The 26,161-nt window shown below is 36.3% G+C and overlaps 1 protein-coding gene across 1 annotated transcript in view; it reads left to right on the plus strand.

Moving 5' to 3' along the window:
* The window catches only part of TGFBR2 (transforming growth factor beta receptor 2), a 45,298-nt gene extending 19,147 nt beyond the window's left edge, over positions 1 to 26,151 (plus strand). The window contains exons 4-8 of the mRNA XM_032237398.1: positions 2,088 to 2,278; positions 13,689 to 14,488; positions 14,914 to 15,055; positions 20,882 to 21,009; positions 23,161 to 26,151. Of these exons, the coding sequence (XP_032093289.1) occupies positions 2,088 to 2,278; positions 13,689 to 14,488; positions 14,914 to 15,055; positions 20,882 to 21,009; positions 23,161 to 23,340 (1,441 nt within the window). The 3' untranslated portion in view covers positions 23,341 to 26,151. The remainder of the gene's footprint in view (positions 1 to 2,087; positions 2,279 to 13,688; positions 14,489 to 14,913; positions 15,056 to 20,881; positions 21,010 to 23,160) is intronic.
* Positions 26,152 to 26,161: the final 10 nt, after the last annotated feature.

The following is a 26,161-nucleotide window of genomic DNA, read 5'->3' on the forward strand; positions in this document are numbered from 1 at the left end:
TTAAAGTATATTAAGTTATGCCTATTTAAATTCACTCTAGTATTGTTTACTATAAACACAGAACTGTACAAGCTATAATAGATTCCATGGCTTGAAAAATGGAAGTTTAAAAGATACTCAACAAAATTTAATTAAAACTTATTTACCTGGTTTAGATTATCATATTGTGGTTTAATAATGTATGAGGAAGTATTTTTGATGATTTCTACAATTCTCACAACATAATTAAATTGGGAATTTCTAAATAGTATCAAGGTTTGCTTCCATCCAGATTGTTAAGAGATTTGAAACAAGCCAAGGATATTAAATTGTCTTTAAAATACTGGCTTGTTGCTTCAGTGTTGATTAGTTCTCCAATGTGTACATTAAGAAGATCTTTGATAATAAGTTTTATAGTATGATTATTCATGTAAAGCAGGGGTGGGTTGCTAATCCCGTTCCAACCGGTTTGGTTGGAACGAGGCCGGCGGTGTCCTCGTGCACGCGCGCAGTTCACGCATGCGTCTTAGCGCCTGCGCGATGCTCCAGCTGCTCGCGGAGACTCGCGCAGGTGCTGTATGTGCCATCCAGCTGCTCGCGGAGAATCATGCAGGCGCTGTATGTGCCATGCACCTGTGTGGAAGCGCAGAAGCCTTCAAAGACCGGTAAGGAGCGCGGGCGGGCGGGTGGACCCTTCGCCGTTCCCGGAAGTTACTTACTTCTGGGTTCGCCGACCAACCAGTTCGCAGGGACCGCCGCGAACCGGTTGAAATCCACCCCTGATGTAAAGATAGAAGATTAAGATGGGTAGTCTATTAGGGCCTTACTCTCCCTATCTGCCATTTCTACCACGTTCGTTATGCTATCTTCCTAACACAAATAAAATTCTGTAGATACACATTTGTGTATCTTAGATACCAGAAGATATTCCTCCAAGCATCTGGGACAATCTTTGTTTTAGATTTTTATTCCAACAACTTATGGCACTGACATACATATTATAACTATTGGTGCATAACTAGTGATTTCAAATTCACATCCTCAGTTCAGTTGTTGGCTTTCATAGTGCTAACTAAGGTTCATTATGATAAACTAAGGTGATTGTGGCTAAATTCATTTCACAGTACAACAACTCATGTATAAAGAATGTGCCTATGGAGGTATTACATCAATGTTGAATATATTAGGATGTACATATTATAGTTCACCAAGGTGGATATTGCCTGTATCCATTTACTAACCCTTTCATCTGCTTTCATCTAAATGACCATCCAATAAATTACAGTGAAGACTATAAATGACTGTGTCAGCGTTCCAAATATCATACAGAATTAAATCAGAGTCCAAGGCAGAGCTACCCTTAAGGTTCCAATCGAATAAGACAGACATGTTGGCACATTGCTGTGGAATTCCAAATGACATCAGAATTCCACCCAGTTAAAAGTTCATCATCTTGTCCCCACACCCACAATCCATCACATGGTCCAATATTCTTCTTCCACGCTGGCATACCCAACTTCTTCCGGTCAGGTGTACTGGTGCGGAGTCAAAGGATGACCTTGGCCTACTCCTACTCCACAATCCTACTCCTTCTATTCCCCCCTTCCATCGACTATACTTAAAGAAACAGCATAACGAAATAAGAGAAAGTGTGGCAGGCCAAAATTCTAAAAGGAATATTATTGCAGGCCTGACAAACTGGTTATTAAACTGCTTTTGTCTTGATGGTTCATTTATTAGTCTTATTTGAATTATTTAATAAACTGGATAAATACAAGCTATTTCTGTTATTTTTTATTGTGTATAACTAGCCATTCCTCAAAATGATTCCCAAGTTGATTCAACACTACACAAATCTATTCAAGACCACTATTTCAGTTAATACATATTTGTATTTGTGATGGAAGATAATATTGTATTTAATGTTTTAGATAATTTAATGCAGTTTAAATTACTGCAGTAATCATTATAGAAATGATTATACTATCATTACATAATTATAGTACCTTGAACCTTGCCTGAAATTTAATTTTGGTGCAATTTTTTAAATTCTGTAATAACCCTATTTAGAAATAAATTTGTGCTTTTTTATTTTCTACCATTTTTAGGAGAAAGAATAATGGGAATATAACTCTGGAAACAATATGCCATGATCCTACACTAGAGCTCCATGGATACAAATTGGATGATTTCAATTCAAAAAAATGCTTCATGAAAGAGAAGAAAGGAGCTGGAGGATTGCTATATATGTGTTCCTGCAAAGATGATGAATGCAATGATGAAATTATTTTTTCAGAAAGTAAGTGTGCATGGTATTTCATTTTATACATGGGTCCACTTTTTGACCAGGACTGTCCAGTTGATAAAGAAACCTTGCATGGAAGCCTTTCAATCCTGAAGAGAGAGAATGGTTGCTTTAACAAGTCAATAAAATTTTGAAATATTCCATGCAACTTACATAATAAACTTATAGATCAAAAGAGTTCTGATTATTATATTTTCTTCCAAAGTAGCAATAGTAGAATTATTCATAAAATAATAATTGAAAGAAACATTCCCATTCATTGCATTGATTTCTTCTGCTGCCCAAATCATACTTGGATGAAAAGCTAAACTAAGTCCCTGCGATGACCCAATGGACTTTATAAACTGCCTTCAATTTTGCTGTAAATTGGACTTCCCTATCTGATATGATTCTGTGGGGGATTCCATGTAGCCTATAGATCTGCTTGATAAATAATAAAGCTTAGCTTTTTTGCTGATGGGAGCCCTGGGCAGGTGGTGAATTGGGGTTGTTTTGAAAACAAATCTATGGTCCAGATGACTGTGTTCCCTCTGGTGTCAGGAAGCTTCACAAGAAAATCCACAGCAATTTCCTCCCATGGTCAGGACTTGTTGGAGGAGATCTGGAATCTTCCTTAGACTCTTTTTCATGGTTGCACAAGTAGCACACCTTTTTACATAGTCCTCTTAATTTCTGGCCACCAAAATTGTTTCAGTGTTTTTAAATAGCCAGAATGTCTAGTTGGTTTAGAGTCATGGCTTTTTGAAGTACATGAAGCCGTAGACTATGGGGCACATAGGTTTTGGGTGCCTTGCATGCCAGCCTGTCTTTGAGAGTTAGTGCCCCTTTTATTATCTTTGTACCAGGGGTCTGTTAGTAGTTCATTCTTGAGGTTTTGGATCATTCCCCCCACCCCCAGCCTTGGGTTTTTATCCTTTGGTTTGTGACTGAGTAGTGGCTTGCGCTGCTGGTTGGAAGGGAGGAATCATCACATAGATTACTTTCTGTGGTTTGCTGTTGAATTGTGGTTTTCTGGACATGGCATCAACAAATGTACTTTAGTTTAAAGTTAACTCATTTGAAGTATTGTGTCCAGTGAACATGCTTTGGGAAGAGTTTCCTGGCTTTTTGAGCAGTTCTAAGTTTTTTTGGCCAGTCCAAACTTCAAACGATTCTTGACTGCTCTCCAGAAAGTGTCTCTACTTTAGCAATGCCCATCGGACTGCATATGCCTCTTTCTCCCATACTGCCCACCTCCTTTTGGTGTCAGTCAGTTTTTTGGAAGCACTATCCCTGGAGTAGTACAGCAGTGACTGCAACATCATTGCTGTCTGCTTGCACTACAAAAAGCTGGCCAGGGTCAGGGTGTTTGAGGGTGGGTTCCTCAGCAAACAGTCTTTTTCGTGTCTCAAACACCTGATGACATTCCAAAGTTCAGTTTATGGGTGGACTGGCCTGGGGTTTCTGGTTCCCCCCCCCTGGGTTTTAGTAGTTCTGTGATGGGCAAGACTATTTTGGTGAAGGAAGGGCTGAATTGTGCATAGAAGTTGGCAAACCCTAGAAAGCTTTGGAATTGTCTGCTAGTATGAGGGGGCTGCCAATCTAGTACTGCTTTGAATTTTGCTGGGTCCATTTCTACCCCCTCGGTAATCTAGAGCGGTCTTATGGAACTCGCATTTTGACAGCTTAACATACAGCTTTGCTGCGGGTAATTTTTTCAGCACTTGGCACACTAACTTTACATTTTCTTCTATGGTTTCACTAAATATAAGAATGTCATCCAAATAGATGAGAACGCCTTGTGTATGTATGTAGCACCTACTTGATTAATTTCATGAAGTCAGCAGGGACCCCTTGTAATCCAAACAGCATTACTTTGATTTGGAAGCTGCCTAGTGGGCAGTTAAAAGTGGTTTTCCATTCATCTCCTCCTCTGATCTGCACCTGGGAGTATGCCTCCCACAGGTCTAGCTTGGTGAATACCTTCCTCTTGGTTAGGTGGGACAGCATGTCCTTCATTAGTGGCAGTGAGTAGATTTTTTCCATGCTCACTGCATTTATTTCCCTAAAATCAGTACAGAGCCTTATCAACCCATCTTTCTTTTCTTTAAACAAGACAGGAGTGGCCACCCTAGATTTTGCTGATTGTATGAATCCCTGGGCTAGGTTGGCATCAGTATGTTCTCTTAGCTCTTTCATTTCTTTAAGAGTCATGGAATACAGATTTGGTTTTGGTAGTTTAGCCCCTAGCATGAACTCAATTTACATTCTGTTGGTCAGTGGGGGAGGGACAGAGCATTGCATTCCTCTTTACTAAACACCTCTGCTAAGTCCTGGTACTCTCTTGGGATCTGGGAAGTCTTGGGAGCGGCTCTGACATTGCAACAGCTTTCTCTTTTCGGTTAGTGTCACTCAGTAAATTTTCAGTAGCACCCTTCCCAGGTGATCACTGGGCTCCATTTGTCTAGCCAACACAGTCCCAATATGGCAGACGTCTGCCATTTTTGGCATCACTACAAACTGAATCACCTCCCAGTGGGGTCTCATTTCTAGTTTGACTGGTTTAGTGACAAGTGTAGCTGGGCTCTCCCCTATTAGTGACTCATTGACCTGCTCGAATCATATAGGGCTTATTAGGGGTCTCATCTTTATGTTCATCTTAGTGACTAGGGAGGGACTAAAGCAATGGGTGCAGCCATGTCTATGATGGCTTCTACTTCCCCTTGGCCTCCTGTCTCTGGCACCACTTATTTTTACTTAATTGTGAAGGGATGGATGGTTTCACTTACCATCAGGTCAACCTCACTATTGTTGCTGCTGTCACTGATCATCAATGATGGGACCTCAGGGGTCAGAATTCCCTCTTCCCCTTTTTGGGGAGGAGAAACCCCAATGGCTTATCAGGCAAACTTCCCCTTCCCTATGGTCTTTTGCTTTGGTCTATTTGGCTTCACAGGAGTTTGACCTCTTGCTTGTGGCATGGAGGCTAGGGCCAAGCATTCACACCAGGGCATCGGGGCATTTGATGGGCATTGTGGAGGTCTCTCTTAATGCCTCCTCCACTTGGTGTGGGCTAGATCGCCATCCCAATTGCTTCTTAGATTTCTTCTCTGGGGTCTCCTTTGGTGTCACCAAAGGTGCATTGATACAGCCATCCAAAACAAGTGATGGATGCAATCTGGAACTTCCCAGCAAAGACATGAAGTTAGGTCACTTATTCAAATGCTTTCCCATCCCGGTTTTCAGTGAGAGTGGAAACAATTTCTCTGTCATCTTGGTAGTCATCTCCATAGTGGTCTATATTAGCCCATGCTCAGTTTAGAAAGAAAGCCAATTTGTGTTAGCTCCCATGGTTGTGGTGCAGCTGGTGGGACAGAATCCACTGTGCCTGGACCTGGAACCAGCCTTGTCCAGGATAGTAGACCCATCCAGGGGGCACCTCCCCACCCGTTGGCCACTGGGGTTGATCCTGTGGACTGGCTGATCTTCTGCACCTGGGTGGGCTGTCATAAGAATTGAGACTCAACCAAACTGATAGCAGTGGTGGAGGTCTGGTAGTTCAGCTGCCCTGTGGATTTGACCAGTCCCTCCTGGTCCAATCAACTTATATAATCCAGTTGTTAGGTGAGTTCAATCTCCATCTTTTGATCACCTGCATGAACGCCCTTGGTTTCCAAGAGAAAGAATTTTATTTTGGCTATAACACCCCAGCTATCTCTACACCCCTCCTAGCCCCTTAGCTTCAGGCAGTGACAGCCCCGAAGCAATGCGAAAAGAAACCTCCTTAGAAGTAAGCTACAGAAAAGAAAATGGCCACAATTAGGCCAGCTTCAGGGTTAACGTGTGTGTGTTTGTGTATGTGTGTGTGTGTGTGTGTGTGTGTATGAAAATAAATGAATGATTATTAATATTCTTAACATTTTATAGTGCTGTGACATATCTGTGTCTCATAATTAATAGTAAGTTTAATAATATAGTAATGAATAATCTGCATTCCAAAGAATCCACATTACTATAGAGGTTGAATGACTTTTTATAAATATTTCATTGTATTTATTGCCCCTTAAGCTGTTGGAGATAATACAGTTGGCATGGTAGAGTTATTTCCTGCTTCATTGCTTAAAATGAAGGAATCAAAAGCTTTGGCCTTCAGTAAGAGCATTTTGTTCTGCAAAAATGCCAAAGAACTGATAGTGATATTTTAGAGTGATAATCTGTATAACTTTTTAAAGGCTTAATACAGTTTTAATGAAAAAAGTATGCCTATAAAGAGTTCCATTTGAGTCTGTAAAATTTAAAATGAAACTTAGGTTAATAGAAATAAAATCTAGTAGTCAGGCAGGCATGAACAGACTTGTTAAGTAACAGGTAAATGATTAGGTAAGGGCAACAACCAGACTTCTAAGCAACTGGAATCTAGAATCTTGATTTTAAAAAGTCCTCTTAAAACTCTATTAGCTCGCCATAGGCCCAGCTACTAGTCTTTGGAAACTGTGTCATGCTATTCTGCTATTGAATGAGGACTTATTTGTGAATATATAATGGCAGATGTTTCTTTGATTGACCCATGAACTGAATTCTTCCTTATAGAACCCAGCATTCTTCCTCTTCACTGTTGCTTTTTATTGGAAAAATTCAAAAATATTTGTACAATGAAACTGATGAAAAATTTAGAATCCATGAGACTATTAGGAGTACATTCAGCTAAAATCCAAAGGTTCCTTTTGTAACATTTACACTCCTTACACAATTGATGTGTTGTCATTTGGTTTTTATTGTTGTGGATTAGTGTTTTTTTAAATGAAAATGATCCCCTTTGGGTTCTTGTCTTCTTAGCTCTGGCAGGAAGACAAATTATTTTTACAGTATCAGACATGTGGTTTCCTGTCTGTGTTTAACACTGAACAGAACATAATGGCCAGCTGGTCCACGGCTCCCCAGACAGCTAGAGAATATCCTGCAATAATTTTGTCTGTTGGACTGTCATCCATATGTACCCTTGCCCCAACCATTACAGGCGCCTGCTCCTGTTTGCTTAATGAGTGCAGATTGTGTTGTGTGTTTATATAGATTTTTTTCGTTCTGTTTAATTCAGATAAAAGTGGTCCATTTGTTCCAGGTACAGCTTAGAGAAATCAGGGACGGGCCCTACAGTATCACAAATGAATGTTAAATCAAAGTCCTAGTACACTGAATTATTTTTATCTTTATTTCCCTTAATTTTCTATCAACTGAAAATGTTTAAGTGTTGAAGATATATTAAAACCCTTATTTATTACAAACATCCGAAACACATATTTGTTTGGGGCTAAAGAAAAAAAATTATGAATCCAAAAGCAGGATCTAATTTTAAGAGGCTAGACACTAGCTTCTAATGAAATAGTTTTTAAGTACAGACAATTTAGTTTAAATAACTCATCCTTAATATTTTGGAAGTCAGCTTTGCTATACTAAAGGCTTATTTCTACCCATTTAAATATGATTGGTCAGTAATGCCAGTTATTGAGAGCCTCCAAGGAGGTTTCATTTTAAATTACTTAAAATTGATAGAATGAAGCCCAGATCTCAGGTGAATTTTTATTTTTCAGCTAGCATACATTTGGGTAGGTGAAGAAACAATGAGTTTGTAACTAATCAAATTAATCAAACTTACTGATTTTGAAAAGCCAAATTTTTGAATCATTTTTTGACTCAGAGAGTCACTTGCACAATCACTTGAGGCAGGGTGGGTCTCTGTGATGTTTGCAGGGACTGGATTTGAAAATGAGAGACATATGATAGTTAGGTCATGGATTCTGTTTGTCAAATAAAATTGGAAAAGCTGGCAGGCACAAACTAGAACTTTGTGGTGGCATCTTGGTGGAAAAATGCCTAAAAGCAAATTACCCTGCCAATATGTTTTCAGTCTTTATGTAAATATTTAATCACAAGAAAACAACTTCTATTTGGAATAAGAGAACATTTTCATTTTTTTTAATGATTAAAGGTGTAGGGAAATGTACTGTTGAAATAAAAGATATAGACATAACCAGATCATTATTCACAGATCAATATTCACATTATCTTTAAGAAGTATATATCCCTGTTTTAGCTAAATTATTAGGTATATTTTTAGCTAAATTAGTAGGTCATTCTAGTCAATAAGATCTTTCCTGACAAAAAATAAGTCACTGTGAATTAAAGATAATCACTGTAGAATTTTATGGAATGGCATAGATCTAACCTGGACATTTTATGGCTTGTGGCCCATATCTAGCTGCTTGGGCTCTTCCTATCTGGCCTGCTGCAGAGGCCACAATGGTGGGGAGCAGCAGCAGGGATTGAGGCAGTAATGGTAGGACAGCACCACACACACAAAAGTTTCTCATGTAGTTCATTAAGAAAATTAATTGCCCACCCCTGGCATAGATGGATTATTAAATTTTTATTATTGTAGAAGTACTGTAGTTTTAAGCATTTAATTATGTTTTAATTGTGTATATTTTAAATATATGTACACTGCAGTCAATGTTTGCTTCAAAAATGATTTTTCAGAAAAGATTGTCAGGGAAGGTGTCAGTAGAGGTTATAATAGCCAAACCACATGACACCAGGGAGGGGGAACAGCTACTTGGGCTCCATTTGGACAGTATCATGTAGGGGTGTACTCACTTTTGTTGCCAACAATTTAAACATTAATGGTTTTGTGTTGCATTATTTTGAGGGAACAGCACATTTACATTGTTATACAAACTGTATATGCACTACTTTACATTATAGCCAAGTGTCATTTCTTCAGTGTTGTCACATGAAAAGAAATATTTACAAAATGTGAGGGTGTATTGTATACTCACTTCTGTGATAGACTGTATATGTTGCATAAGATTTTTATTTATTTGCTTCAATATTCATTAGTATGTTTACTTATTTTGAAATTAGGGTAATAACATAAACTTGAATATGGGAAATAGTCTGTTTTAAGTAAACGGAAGTACTTAGTCATTTAATGAATATTTTTACCATGAGCACAAAACCTTTACATTTCTTTTGCATTATATACTTAGTAGAGTTTTGGGTTACCTTAGTTTTTCTACATAAAGAATAATATGGACACAATTCATTTGTAATTTCTAGTGTACTGTCTCAATTGACTCAGTCAGAGGAAGATAAAGCATGTGCATTTTCTGAATGTGTAAAGTCCGAATTGTCAACAGATTGATTTTTCACATATACATTATTTTTTTAAATGATTTTTATATATGGTGCTGAATGCTAGTATAGTTGCCTAAACACAATTAACCAAATGTTCTGTTTCTTTGAAGATATTGAGCCAATTAATTAATGAAGACACTGTGAATAGATTTATACTGTGAATAGGTGTAATTTCAAAGAATGTACTTCATTTCCACAATAGCATAGTTTTCTTTATTAATTAATATAAACTTTGGAAACAGCAAATGTGAACTCGTTTAAGGCTTAAAAGCTTAAAAGGGTACAGATAGATAAACATAAAGAAAGCATTTCAAAAGCAAAGGGCAAAAGGTAAGGAATTTAAATAATTTCCTGTCCAGTGGCTTATATGGCTTTAGAGTTCAGCTTTAGATTATAGTTTAACCTATCCAAATATATTATTACTAAGAAGATAAAAATTGTATGTTCAGATGAAAACAATACACCCATATTGAAATGCTTTGCAGTGTCTTCATGAATAATAGAATAGTGCAGAATGGAAAGTATAGGCTAATAGGAACACAGTGAAATGAAAACATAGTGAGAAATGAGTAAACTTTGAGAGACTTCTGGGTGAGGAATGGCATCTTCAAGCGATTAGAGGCAATGAAGCCACAACTGAAACACCAGCAGATAGACCTTATCCTGATAAAAGATCATTTGTGCTCTGGATTGCTACACTTCACAATGATGCTTCAGAATAGCAGTTTCCCATGGATTAATAAATCTTATCTGCTTAATACTTAAACCTTATTCCTAAGTATGTGTATTAGAGCTGCATAGGTTTTTAGTTTAAAAAAAATATTTTGGAGCTTGAAGGAGTATAAATATAAGATCTATAGTAACTTAAAGTTGCAAACCTGAGTGGAAAAATCATGCTGTGCAGCTCTGATGTGTCCATTAAGGCTGCTTGGATTTTCAAAAGGCTTTTGTTGTTGTTGAGGGTTCAAGTAAAGTGCTTCTTCAGAATAGACTGTAAAGTAACAAAGTGCCCCAGTTCTAAGTCGCCGATCATCTTAAGTCTCCTAGTCCAATATTTAATAAGACAACAGCATGTTAAAAATTCAGTACAACAGCAACAACCACTGTTAGTTGCTAATAATTCTAAAAACCCAACCGTCAAGTATTTTCAAATCTTGTGATACTATGACCATCTAACTCTGATAAATGAATGTGCATTCACCTCTTCCCTATGAATAAATCTAATAATTTCATTGGATCTAGAAAAAACATAGCACTTACTTTTAATAATTTAACTTACTTCAAATAAAATAAAATTACAATCCTTGAAGTTGAAACTATATGGATATATTACACAGCAGTGCCAGCAGAGAAGACAATTCAGGCTATCTTGTGATCGGTGTCAATGAATATCTGATAATAGTCACATCAGAGTCCATAGTGGAGGAAAGAGTTTTGTCACTTTCATTTATATTCATAACCCCAATCTGGAAAATACATTATACTTTAATCAAAGCAAGTGGCAACAATTTCATTGCCATTTTTGTCATAATGATAAATATAACCAATTTGTCGAATAAGTTGTCAAAACAGTGTTTCATACCTTGAATAATGATTTAAAGAAAACAGTATTGTTTGTGCCTCATAAATAAATGAAGCAGCTCAAAATGGATTCATAAGCTTCGTTTTTTATTCCATCCAATTGTGGACAATTCTTGGAGACGGTCAGGATAAGTTCCTGACAGCACGATTTTTCAGAAGTGGTTTGCTGTTGCCTCCTTCCTGTAGCTGAGAGAAAGTGACTAGTGAAAGGTCACCCAGCTGTATTTGTACCAAAGTGAAATTAGAACTCAGAGCCTTTTGATTTCCAGCTTGATGCCTTAATTATCATATGAAACAAATTTCTTAACTGAATGGTATTCAAAAGTCCAAGCCTGGTTGTGATGGCTCCTGTAAATTGGACTCCTATAGGGTTCTATCCATGTGTTCTGAAATCCTGATTAGACCCATAGACTTTGTACTAGAAAGCATTATAGTATACCTTATAAACATACTCAAATGCTTAAATAGTTTCAGACATTTAACTTTGTTCTGTCCTTGCTTGCAAACCCAAATAGCTTTCTAGCTCTCACTTTCTCTAAGATTTCCTTTTAAAATGGCAATTGAGTTTTTAAGTACATTTTTAAAGCAGTACATTGAGATAAATATCTATTCTGCATTATAAATGTGTACTGCATAAATAGTAGATGTTTAACCTCAGTGTATTCTTTAATGCCAATGATCCATTGCTGAAAGGGAAAGGGAAAAGACTGCTGTTGGCAAGGAAACGCCTTCGTTATGAACTCTAAATGGTGTCTGATATTGTCTATCAGAATTGGACAGCAAGCAATCCTGAGAAATTTGCAATAGACTAAGTATTGAGACCAATCTGCTGCTTGACAAATGGAGAGCTATCAAGCAGATGGCATGCTGGAATCTCTTGCAGGCCAATTTATATCACTGAAGTATTCTGTTGAGTGTCTCCAATCCATTAGCATTCACCATTTTCCAGAGACAATCAGTAGGTTTCAGAATATCACAAGAGGATATGATAAATCATACTGAATCTACAATCTCACAGATTATAGATATTTTATAGGAACGTTTACATATCAGCTGTAGTCTAGTTTTACCCTTTGGCATCCTTGTTTCTCTGTTCCCAATGATTTTTTAAATTTATTACATCACCTGTCAGTGTTGTCTCTTATCTCTGTTTTAGCTGTTTGTATTTTGTAGCTTTTTGTTTTCATTTGAGAATTCTAGATGTAGAGAAGTCAAAGATAGAGCCGAGGTGGCGCAGTGGTTAAATGCAGCACTGTAGGCTACTTCAGCTGACTGCTGTTCTGCAGTTCGGCTGTTCAAATCTCACCGGCTCAGGGTTGACTCAGCCTTCCATCCTTCCGAGGTGGGTAAAATGAGGACCCGGATTGTTGTTGGGGGTAATATGCTGATCCTGTAAACCGCTTAGAGAGGGCTGAAAGCCCTATGAAGTGGTATATTAGTCTAACTGCTATTGCTATTGCTAAAGAAGTTGGATCTGCAACAAAAAGCTGTGGTATGGAACGCTCCTATTTTCAGATTCCAGTCAATTTCCAGAGCAAAATCCCCCCCCTTTATTTATTTTTTAAATGCTTCACTCAGAATAGCAGAGCTGTATTTTCAGTAGGCAAGCATGTTCAACAACTGAGCAAACATTTTTGCACAACAAAAATATATTTTTGGGATAGAAATAGAAATAATAGGATGTTGCTTAATGATTCTTTCATTGAAAAATGTATGTGTGTATGGGGGACTTGTCTATCTGTATTGTGTTTCTGTGATAGACACACACCCCATCTCTACTTTGATACACATATGAATGAGTGGCACAACATTGCTTTCATTTTAATTTTAATGAAAATCTCTGATCCTCCTCTGTACCCAAATGCTTCATATTTTCCAAGAACAACAATGCTAACCAATCAATTGTGATATGCATATAAATCCATACACTGGAGACTTCTATAGGTCTGTCCCATAGAAAAATAAGAAGTTGGCTCTCTATTCTATCAACCCTTGCAATGGGAGAGCAGATTCGCTATAGAAAAAAACTGAATGTTATTGAACTTGAATATGAAATGTAGTTTGCCTATCAGCAGCAAAGAAAATTGATTGCTCAATTCATTTTCTTTTACATCTGAAACTTATGTCATCGGGAGTGGCATGCTTCCATTTCTTAGGGTGTGTCATTTGTTAGGGCCCACGAGGAAAGCCTTCTTTGTTCTGGCACTCAGCTCCCCCCTCCCCACAACATCATTCCCCCGGAGATCAGATTTGCCCCAAATCTACTGGCTTTTCCTAAGGCCTTGAAAACCTGATTTCGTGGAACCTGGGGCCCAATATATTTTGTTTTGTGGTGTTTAATCTTAATTTTAAGTATTATTATACTTATTACACTATTTATACTACAAGTAGTTTAATAATACTTAAATACTTAAAATATTATTCTTCCAGAGTCTCATTCCCAGGTCCTAGAGAAAGTAACTGGTCAAGATCATCGACGTGGCTTCGTGTCTAGGGCAGTGCTAGAATTGAAAATATCCCAGTTTCCAGCTTTCTGCCTTTAACCACAAAACAAAATTGGCTCAGTTTTATAATTATAAGACTTCAATTATCTTAATGACATTTTATTATATTTTGTTGCAGATCCACCTAATGCTTTATATCTTTTTTCCAGATACCACCTCAAGTACAGAAGTAAAATATGTGATTGCTTTGGTCGCAGTTATATGCCTTGTCCCATTGCTGGTGATCGCCATTGCTGTGGTCATTATCTTTTACTTCTATCGAGTTCAGAGGAGGAGGAAACTCAACAAGGCATGGGAGAAAAATGTGAAGTCCAGGAAGCACAAAGACTGTAGTGACGTTTGTGCCATTATGCTGGATGATGATCGCTCTGACATCAGTTCTACTTGTGCTAATAATATTAACCATAATACCGAATTGCTGCCTATTGAATTGGACACTTTGGTAGGCAAAGGACGATTTGCAGAAGTCTATAAGGCTAAACTGAAACAAAACACATCAGAACAATTTGAAACTGTGGCTGTGAAGATCTTCTCCTATGAAGAATATGCCTCCTGGAAGACTGAGAAAGATATCTTTTCTGATATAAATCTAAAACATGAGAACATCCTACAGTTCCTTACAGCAGAGGAGCGCAAGACAGATCTAGGCAAACAATACTGGTTGATCACTGCTTTCCATTCAAGAGGCAACTTACAGGAATATCTCATAAAACACATAATTAGCTGGGAGGATCTGTGGAAACTGGGTGGCTCTTTGGCTCGTGGGATTGCCCACCTCCATAGTGATCACACACCATGTGGTCGGCCCAAGACACCAATTGTCCACAGAGATCTGAAGAGCTCTAATATCCTGGTAAAGAATGACCTGGCTTGCTGTCTCTGTGACTTTGGGTTATCACTAAGGCTGGATCCTACTCTGTCTGTTGATGACCTGGCTAATAGTGGGCAGGTAAGCTGACACAGATGATTTTGATAAATAATGTCCTTTGTTGAAGTATCAAGCTTTGTGATAGATTTATTGTCACTAGAGACAGGCTTGAATAACTGCATGCAATTCCATGTAGTGTCTCTTCAATAAAATCTGGAGAATTGAAAGTGGGTGGCAACTTTAACTCAGACTGCATTAATATCCCCAGTGATGCCTTTTTCCTGGCACCTGTTTCCACTTATGGAGGAAATCCTAATCATTACACTTTGAGGTATTGCTTAAGTGGGGATTAAAGACATGAAAACTGAATCTGCTTTCACCTACCCAGTAATCTCCTATCATCTACACAGCTGACTTTGTTTTTGAGAAAAAATATTTAGTGGTGGTTTTGCTTTCTAAATAGATACTTCCATTTAAAGCATTTTAATTTTTGTAAATGCTGACAGGTTGGTACAGCAAGATACATGGCTCCTGAAGTTCTGGAATCCAGAATGAACTTGGATAATGTTGAATCCTTTAAGCAGACTGATGTGTATTCCATGGCTTTGGTTCTGTGGGAAATGATATCTCGCTGCAATGGTGTTGGAGGTATGCTAGATCCCATAGATTAAGTATTTTTAAGCAGATTTTATTATAACTCATTGTCTATTATGTTGGTGCTACATTTATTACCAAGTTACAGAGGCTTGTGGTGTTGTTCATAGATTTCCCTTTCAAGCAGTTTTAGCACTTACTGAGCTAGCCATCAAGCTATCTTATTTAGCAAGTTTGAAACCAAGAGCAGACAGTCTTACTGGCACAGGGATTAGCAAGCAAACATCTGCACATATTGTGCATTCCTTGTTCTCATCAATCTTGAGCAAAGTCATCTTGTGTAGGGGGGAAGATTCCAGGTCATAGGTAGCAGGAAATAAGCTTTTTTGAATGGGTTTATTGGGACATGGGAAAATAGATCTCCTCCCTTCCAGCAGTTTTATTCAACAAAGTTGGTTTCATCAATGCTGGCTTTTGTGAAAATTCTGACTTCTCTGTCCCCACAATTCTCTACTGCAGTACCAGTGCTCATTCTGTAACCCCATTCAATTGACCTGAACACATTAGTTTGTTGAGAGAGATTATATATACAGACCATTAAACACTTTTGAGCATCAAAGTTTAGTTTGTAATTTGTAGTTAGACCAGGGGCTCTTGAATTGTACCCACAATTCTTTGAAGCTGTATGATCAGCATAGAATAAGATCTAATCATCTTTTTAAATCTAATCATACTTGCACAGACATTGGTGATAAAATTTGTGCTTGCTTTGCCTAGGCAACTACACAACGGTTAAAGGGAAAAGAGAAACATGGAGTGAATTTCAACTGTTCTCTACAAGGAGCACTCTCAAAACTCTTCTACTTCAGTTGGGCATAGTCACAGGAAGTAATTTAATAATATGGATTTTGAGATCCAGAGATTAAAATTAAAACCATACTGTAGTTATAGAAAGCCAAGGGTGTATTTATTTGTTACGTAATTATTCATTTTATCTATTTTATAGTTTATAAAAAAAACATTTATCATCTCAAGGGACCAAAGTACCAGAAAGTATGAGGACCCAAGTTAGACCTTTGTGGTTTCATCCATTCTGATAGAGAAAATGAAAAGTTGATAGGGTTGGGACAAGGGAAGGGCATTGCTCTTAGAGCTCTACCTAACAGCATTTCACGGTTTCTCTGTTGTGAGGCATGAATGAACTGTTTATTCAGGAATACTCTTGCATCATAGCTGATTCCTGAGATCTTTTCCTGTTTCTGTTTCTGTTTAAGTACCCTGGAATAGTGCCTAGATAAAGAACCACCCTCATTGCAGCTACACTGAGAAAGTTTCAGAGCTGCCTAAAACTGATACAATGTACTATTTTAGATCAAGAAATATAGAATCCTTTATCTATCTCTTTAAAGAAATGGGTCCTTAGGCATCACAATGAACCATGCAAATGTAGTCACAGTAGGCATATGCTTGAAGAACAATAGAGTGAGCTTGGAATTACAGTGAGCTTAGAATTTGTTAAATCAAAGAAATTGCCATCTATAACAAATGGTTATGATGATAGATACATACATAAGAAGTAATACAAGGAGACTTATGTCAAATAAATCTAAGAAAATGGGATGGATTTCTGAAAAGTTACAAGTTACAATTGTTGTCTATAATACACAGGTAGTCTTTGACTTACAACCAGAATTGAGTCCAGAATTTTGATTATAAGTTGTTGCAGTCATAAATTGAGTCACAACGTGACCAAATTCAATTTTTCAATCATTTTATGACAGTATTAATAAAGAGAGTGGGTTCCTATGAGATGCAGTTGAGATGAATATATTTTCCATATAGATTCTCAGTACATTTTAATTTTTTTGAGCTGGCCTTATCTCTAAACATAAGATATGAATATCAATATACTTGTAAATGAAGAAACAACTTTAGGAAAGACCATTCAATTGGTTGTTTGACAAAATGTGGAAAGAAGTTATAGCTTTTCCAATTTTTCACTAGAGAGTAGTTTAGAAGCCATATTTAAAAATTGCTTTAGAAAGCAATACTGCTTTTAGGAAAGCTTGAAGTGGCTGCTTGAAAGTTTAGTCAGCACAACAGCTGTACACCAGATGTTATGCATTGTGACAAATATCATTTCCATCCAAACAATTTGCCTTTTCAACTGACATGGATACTCTGAGAAAGGAAAGCACAGCGAGCCTTAAGTGTTCTGACAGCCCTCCCAAAGTCACTTCTTTTCAATATTTTTGTTGTCTGTATATGACATTACTCAGAATCAGCCAAGTTACAAAAAGATACCTTTGAAAAATACGATTCTAAAAAACTTATGCTCTTTAAGCTTCTTTAAGCAATGCTGGATTACTTGAAATGTTTTCTGGCTTTGTCTGAAACAATACATTTGGATTAAGGAAGAAAGTATAGAAAACTGGTATGTTGAAAGGTTTGGGACTTTGGTATTTGGCAGGAAAAACAAATCTAAATATTTTGGAAGAAAAGTAGTCTACACTCAGTTTTTCAAGTGCTCCAAAACTTTTGGTATTCAGATACAAATCCATGACCAATTTCTCATTGCCTACAGCAGTCAAACATTAAATGTAGTAGAACAAAATGCAGCTACATTTTTACTCTCCCACTTCATTAAAATTGACTTTGGTTCAATCATGTCTAATTTTCAGAGGCTACCTGCACAAGTCCCTGCAGTTTTATTGGCAAGATTTTTCAAAAGTAATTTGCCATTCCTTCTTTCCTAAGACTGAGACAAAGTGACCAGCCCAAGGTCCCCTAGTTGGTTTTGTGCCTAAGACAAGATTAGAATTTAAGATCACCTGGTTTCCAGCCTGTTAACCACTACACCAAACTGGCTTTCTCTATTTTAACATCGGTATTTAAATGATGAGACATGACAAAAGAAGGCAAAGCTGCTATTTCTCCCTCCCATCCCAAACAGTTTTGTTTAAAGAATAAGCCTACTTGATGAACTGTTGTGCATTAAAATTAAACTTAAGCATATGAATTGTAGCCTCCACTGTTTTAAATGAGAGTTCTGCAGAAATAATACTACTATACTATCATGCAAGCATGCTGCTTTCCCTTTAAATTGAGTCATTGGCTTCTTCCTTTTTTTCTCTACGAAAGAAAGCTTGGCGTTTTTAAAATGCCCTCTATTGTGCTTCAGGTCACACTTGTTTCCTTACACTGGCTCCAGGAAATATACTTTGTGTCTGTTAATTGGAACATGTTTCAGTTTTGTCCTGCATCCTTTCATGTCAAAAATAGATTTCGGGGAATTATCTTATTCAGCCTATTGGTGTCCTGAAAACAAATTGTATGTTGGATGAGGTCCCTTAGGATGGACCTTGATTCTTCATGAAAATGTGCAAATATGAAGTGGACATTTAAATGCAATAAACATCATTCCTCAGAGAAACCACAATGATTTGGGTCTTTGTCAGTTCAGTTCAGCATATTGGTCTAATCTAAAGCGCTTTATTGCCTGCAGAAACCAATTCTAAAACCATCATGATCTGGTTTAAATAGATGTTATTTTCCCGTATTTCTCTGCTTTGATATGGTTTTATTTTAAAAAAATAAGGCTATTTCAAGCACTATTTGTCGTGGGAAAGCAAGAAAATAAAAATTTCCAAAATAAATACTTGCAAAACATGTTTCAGGCATAATTGTAGAGCATTTGTAGCTTACTGGTAGAGTTATGCAGCTAGGCAGATAGACCAAGAAAAGTTCACTGTGTGCTTTTATTTTTAATTCTGAGAACTATTTTCTGATCTGGCAAATTTCCCCACTGTAGGGCACAAGTGGAGACATTTCACTTATATTTGGAATATTTATGAGTTTTTATAAGACGAAGCATGGTTCTTCCTTATCTTCTTGCACTGTTTGCTCCTCTCTGGATCGCTCTTTTTGTTTGCCCAACTGTTTCTTCCACATCCCTTTGCTTTTGCCTCATTGGCTACTTCTCCCACCACATTTCTGCTTTTTCCTTTGTTGACCCTCTTCCTTTCTTTTCATTTTTCTGCTTGAACTGTGCCATCATGCATCTCTCCATTTCAGTTCCTGCTTGCTTTCATCTTTTTCTTCAATGCTGAACCCAGAATCCAGCTCTCCTTTTTCTTAGTCTTCTCTCCCAACACAAGAATCAGTCCAGCTCTCACAGGCCCAGAAGAAATGACTATGAGTGTGTATATGAATGTATGAGTTTGTGCTTGTCTATAAATATTTTAAGTACAACTTCATGCTGTTTAGAACACACCTCTCAAATTTATGAACAGGGCTCTGAGTCCATACTCCTGTTTTACAATTTGGCAGGAGCAATCACATGACAACCCACAAAATTCTGAAACAGCACTCTGTAAATAGACTTTTGTTGCTATAAATATATAATTATTTTAAATGTTAAAAATAAATAAAACTCTGCCATGCATTGGATGAAAAACAAGTCATTTCCCTCCTAGATGGTGCGTGTATATTGCAGGATTCTATATAAAATCATCTATGTTAATAAACATAAGTTCCCTGATTCAAATCCTACCATTTATAAATGGACTAGGGAAAAAACATATCTAAAATACTAAGTAGGTACCGTCAGGAAAAAGGCGTGTGTTGTCCACCTTGAGTTATTTGTAAAATTAATACAGACAAGATATTAAATAAATAAAATAATACTGAGCTGCATTTTTATATCATTCCAGGTATATGAATGATGCATTTTAACCAACAGTGCCACAGTGCTGTACTTGATTTTTGAATTTAACATTTTTTGATCCACACAACAATTAAAATATAAATTAACAAAATACGCCTTGTTTTCACAAAGCATACAAATAATAACAACAACGAAAAAAACAGGGTTGAAGCTAGTCAACATTTGCATGTGATATGAAAGTATCTAAGTTTGTCATGTAGCTGGCTAAAACGTTTGTCTAAATTTGTCAGACTTCACCAACAGAAACAACATAAATGAAATCTGGATTGCCACTGGTGTTGCTTTTAATTTTTCTTCCCATTTTTCCATTCTGTTTCCTCATTATTATTTTTTTGTTGGGGAAAATTTAAGCAGCAAACAAATGAAGCTCTGGCTTTTAAAGAAATCTATTCTAAGACTTGCAGTGAAGTTTTGTTTTCAAAACTCTCATGCTTTTTTTTACACCTGAAGCATACAATATAATGCAGAACAGCTTTTAGAATATATGTAAATGTACATTCTTGTATACAGCACACCCTTGCCTTCCTGTGGTTCTATCTGTCTTAGTTCAGTCTTCATGTCTGTTCCAGAATTATCTTCAGAAAACTTGAAGAAGAAAAAAAACTTCAGCATATACCCCAAATCATTTAGGACCTCACAGTTTGAGAATTATAATGAGTTATGGATGGGCAATGAGTTTGGATTGAATTTTTTTTTAAATCTGTTCAGAATTGTGCCTTGACTTGCTCTAGTGTTAGAATTTAGTTTTATTTGATTTTTTAAAATATCTTTTTAACTTCTCAGCAAATAGGAATTAGAAAAACAACCCTCTCAGATTCTTGAAGGTTTTGGTGGTTTATCTATCTATTGATCTTGTTTTTAAATCCTTGGAATAATTTAAGGCTTCTAGGACAGAGCTTTAAATTTCAGGAAATGCACCCACACCTCCCACTGTCTTTTTCAATAGTAGATAAATGACAGTGATAGATAGTGTAGCAATATTGGCAAAATGTGAGACTCAGAAACAGAAAATGTAATGCAATGCTGAATTCAGATCATAAAGAGCAGGTGCCAGATCAGATTCTACTTTATCAAGGAGGGGCCAATACAAACATCTTGATTTTAATCTTCTTAGTCTAACCAATTGTCTTCATTTTTGCTTATTTTTCTAATAGAGGTGAAAGACTATGAGCCACCATTTGGTTCAAAAGTGCGAGAACATCCTTGTGTAGAAAGCATGAAGGACAATGTTTTGAGGGATAGAGGACGGCCTGAAATTCCTTGTTCATGGCTCAACCATCAGGTAAGACAGTGTCTCAATTATTTTTGGAGGAAGATAATTCATGGCAAAACTGGCTAGATGTCACATATAGATGTCACCATAGAAAATAATTACAGTTTTTTAAATAATTCAGTAGATGCCTTTTATTCAAGACACTAAAATTAATATTAAAATATAATTCCAACTATTATTTCTATATGTTGTGCTTCCCCTTGAAGTCCTTTTTACTGGACAATTGTATGTAAGGGATAAAAACAAAGGTGGGGGGGATAAAAATAAAAAGGAAAGCAAATAAACATTGTGCCTTAATATTTATCAGAGTTGTAAAAAGATCTTTCAAAATGAGTGCTACTTATTGTGATGATATTAGAAGCACTGCTCCAGCAAAGGGATAATAGGGATTGCAGCTCTGTTCCATTGTATTCATTTTCTGCTGCATTATTTCTCTGAACTCTGTTTGTCAAGTTGATACAATTTCCTTAATATGGAACTGGTTTCATTTTTATTCTTTCACCAGGACATCTTATTGCCATAGATCATATTTAGTGGAATAATCATTTTTATTAGATTTCAGTCAAAATTATACTAAAAATCTGCCTGTGGTATTTTTACGTTACTGCTAAGGTTTTCAATTCTTTTATAAAATTCTAAACCTAAAACAATTATTACTGCTTTATTTATCCCTTCTGTTTTTCCATGAAATTTCATTGTTGTTATATACCTCTTTTTCATAATACATTTGAAATGAACGCTACATATTTTCTCTTTCCTGTCTATAATGAAATTTGTTGACATTACTGATTTCAAGTTAATATTTAATTTAGCTTAATGTTAAATTTAGCTTCAGAATGCAGAAAAACTATAATTTGTATAATTTCAATTCTACTGTTGACAATTGCCAAAATCAGCTATGAAGTAAATCATACAATTACATTTGGCATTAAAAAAAGATAGACTAGTTTTCATTCTTTCTTATCGCCAAGAAAATTATCCATTGAAATAAAAGGCCAAATTTTTTTATCATAGGATTTAATTGATTAATATGCACGAGCTACAGACAAAACATTACATAAATGTTCATATGAGTAATATCTTCCCGATACTTAATTTTGACAAGGCTGAAATTAGCCATTCTTTTCTAGAATGGAACATCCATTGTAGAATTCCCATTATGGTATAATTATAAATAATATCATAATAACTTAAATATCACATTAAGACTTGACGTTTGTAGCACACAAAAAAGTTTGGGCTAACGTCCTTCTGGTCTTCCACTTTATCAATTCCTGCTTCAATTGAATATTTTGGAATCCTTCTGTATCTCAGAGAAGAATAGATAGAGGAATCTCTCCATAATCACATACAAAACAGAATCCATATGGACCATCATTCTATGTTATACAGGAAAATTCACCCCAAATTTTAATTGGCAGTATATAACTATGGATTTATTAATCCATAGTTGTATACTGCCAATTAAAATTCTAAAGAATGGAAGGCGGATAGGTGAAAAAAAGTTCTGGTCACCATTTCACAAAAAAGCTGATTCAGAGGAGTTCAAGGCAAGTAGATGTGGAAAAAACAGGCAAATCTCATTCATTTGTTTTCATGAAAGATAGAACTTTTTTCTTCAGTCAGATTATTTTGAAATTCATGTCTTTTAGTTTGCTTTATTTTTTTATACCATAATTATTGACAAAATTAATAATAGCCAGAGCATATTCTACGGTTAACTATTAGTGGGAGCTGCCTGGATATATTAATTGCAGGCAGCATGAATGGACATGATGGTTACTTATTTTGTTAATTTTTTATGTATTGTCAGCAAAAATGTTTGGTGGATTTTTTGCTCAAACATCTAAATAACTTGGTTGCTTCTATGTTATGTATATTGTGGTAACTGTTGCTTTAGCCAAGCTAGGAAAACGTCTTCAAAACATTCTAGACAATTCAGCAGGCATCAGTTAATTTGTCCATATCTTCTTTAAATATTGCAAACACATAAGATAACACGGATATATGGTATAAATTAGAATTATATATTTTCACAATTATTACTATTTGTAACATGAAAAGTACATGAGATTTTTTTTATACATTTGTACCCTTTGTAGACTGCTTTTTATTGAGTCTTCCAGAATTCAAAGGCATTGCTTTCTATGCTCTTTTCAGGGTATCCAGAAGGTGTGTGAGACTATTGTTGAGTGTTGGGACCATGATCCTGAGGCCCGGCTGACAGCACAGTGTGTAGCTGAGAGGTTCAATGATTTTGATTACCAAGACGGACTCTCGGGAAGAAGCAACTCAGAAGAGAAGATCCCTGAAGAAAGCTCGGGCAACAGCACCAAGTAACAGCTGGCAAGAATCAGAGAATGTTCACTTTTAGGTTCTCTGTGCTTGGCCTTGGAATAAGAGGAACATTTACCATTGGACCTATTTTCTATGACCATGAATAGCTGCTTTTTCCTCCATCCTGCAGCTCCAGGGAACAGGAATGACTTTATGGGGCAACCATAATGGGCCATGTGCAGTGCCAAGGCATAGTTGTTGCTTTCCTAAGTGTGCCATAAGATAAGTTACATTGGTGCTTCCTGAGAAAATAGGACTATATTACAATGCCAATAACAATTGCACTTTATCAAGATTTGTATATAAAACTATGGAAGCTCAGTACTAAATATAAATACACAAAGCTGTGCCGAGAGTCTTCCAGGAAATGTCTAATAGATAGAAAATTGCAAATTTTTGCTATGATGCTGACAGCAGTATTGCATTATTCACTTCGCTCAAACCATAAAAACTTATAGCTAACTACACTACAAATAGTATCAATTGCTACATCTTTTTTTTCCAGATGAGGGGCAAAAAAAAACCAAATGGCAACTAGAACCTTTTGGATATATTTGAGCTTTAAAGAAAAAAGAAAAACGACGACATTATGCAATGGTATTCAGCTGGTTCCTGAATGTTTAAAATTTAGAACTTATAAATTGTTGGACCATTCACAGTCAGGAGTTTTGGTTGCTTTGTTTTTCTGTTCAAATGAAGAATTTGCAATGGTTTTCTTTCTTTCTTTTTGTTCTTTAATGTCAACAAAAAATTATTAATATTCCTCCCCTTCTTTCAACCAGCACATCATGTTCTCAGTCTTCATACTGATTACAGGTTTCTCTCCCCCCCAACTTCCCCCTGGAATTGGGCAGCACCAATTATAATTGCAACAGATGTTTTGCATTTGCCATGCATTCTGGAAAAAGTAGATTCCTCTCTCTTTTCCTCCATCTTTTTTTGGATCAATAACATCATGTCTAGTTTCTTAAGCCCTTAAATTCACACTTGATGTTGTGCCCAGAAGGAATAGCAGATGAATTCCTTCCTGAGTTTCTATGATGTTTTGGCAAAAATTTGTTCCGCACTCTGGGCATGCATTGCTTTTGGTCCTTGTAACATGCATCATAGCCAACGCTGCCTGCAGTTAATACTTAGAAATGCTATACATTCCTAAACTGATTCCCCACAGGCAAGGCTTACATTCTTTTAGTCTTCCAAAATATTTAGTGTTGGAGCTGGCTTCATCAGGAATTTTAAATGGCAGGATTTGAATTGTTTGTGCTTTCTTGCAAGATATGCATTCTCCAACCTAGTGTCCTCCAGATGTATTGGACTGCAAACCTGTGATGGCAGCAGGAGTTCAACAGAACACTGGAATGGGGATATTTTTGGTAATGGGCCATTTTTGAAAGTTAGCTACTATTTTGTAACAGGACACATTCTTTCCTTTTGTTTTTCATTAGAATTAGTCCATGCCAGCCAGAAACAATTCTTTTGAGTTGAAAGATATATTACAAGTGCAATTTTTTTTCATGTAGGAGATAGGTGTTTTTCTAAGAACTCCTTTTTTGTGTATCCAATAGAGAGAAAAAAATCATATAGGAATTTTTAAAACTTTATGGAGAAAAAATACGTTTAAAAATAATTATGCATCTGTCATTTGTATTAAACATTTTATAAATATTTAAGCATTAAGTGGACAGAGACTCAACAAAAAGAAACCAGATTTTAAAGTAACAGGCAATCTACTAAAGGGGAGTTACTAGTAACATGGCTTTAGAAAAGTGTAATGTTGAATAGTGATGGGATCTGACGGCCTCTAGTGGTGGTTGCCTAGAATAGCAGAATGAAAAACAGTTCACAAAGGAGGTTTCTTTCAAACGGGATGGGAGGTACATCTGTGTCGCATACCTAAATTGCTAATTTTGTGGCCTACTTTAAATGTTACAGCACATTGTTGCCATTTATCTTAGTAGTAAATGTAAATTTACCATTTACCTCAGTATTTCAGGTGTTCAGCCTAAAGGCCTTCAGCGGAACTCCCTGAAGTTGTTGTTCTTCTAAAGTTGTCACCAAATAGTATTGTTTCAAAGGACAGAATGAATGGGCTGTCAAATATGTTGAAGATAAATAATTTTACTTCATTTAAATATAAATGAAATCAGTGTATCCTGATTAAGGCAACTTTAAGCAGTGTGGACTCCAGAATTCCCCAACCCATTGAAGAGTTGAGATCTGCCCCTCTTAAAATGAACTTTCCCAGTGATGAGGTACATTGATCTAAAAGAGGGCTAGACCAAATTATGGGAAGAAGTCTATTAATGGAGAGTCATGGCTATATGTTATTTCAAGATTCAGAATAATCTTAAAAACCATTTGGTGGTGAGTCATAGTGCATACAGTAATCTGCTTTCTTTGATGATTTCTCTGATTTCTCTAATTCAGTCCTAAATAAGAAGCAGCATGGGAGGCTTTCATAGATAATTAGCCTCCTGAAAAGGCCATCTGATTCTATACCTATTTGCTTAGGAGATTCAAGTAAGGTCAGTATTTAAATTGGCAGCCTAGACATGGCTAGGTCTTCCAACTGAAACTGGGGTGTGGTTTTTGTCTATCATGCACTGGCAAAAATCTGAGAGATGACTAAACTCCTGACAATCCTTTACCTTTTTTGTATTAGTATATTTAAAGAGATTTTTTTTAAAAAAATTCCATGAAAGATTTTTAAAGTACAATATATATGAACATAGAAATGTTTGCATATCTAATCTCTTTATCAGATTTTTTAAAGCACTTACCATATTTTTGTATAAATAAATATTGTACTCAATGCTTTTGTTTA

This window comes from Thamnophis elegans, chromosome Z, assembly GCF_009769535.1.
Source record: "Thamnophis elegans isolate rThaEle1 chromosome Z, rThaEle1.pri, whole genome shotgun sequence".
In the NCBI taxonomy this organism is placed as follows: Eukaryota; Metazoa; Chordata; class Lepidosauria; order Squamata; family Colubridae; genus Thamnophis; species Thamnophis elegans.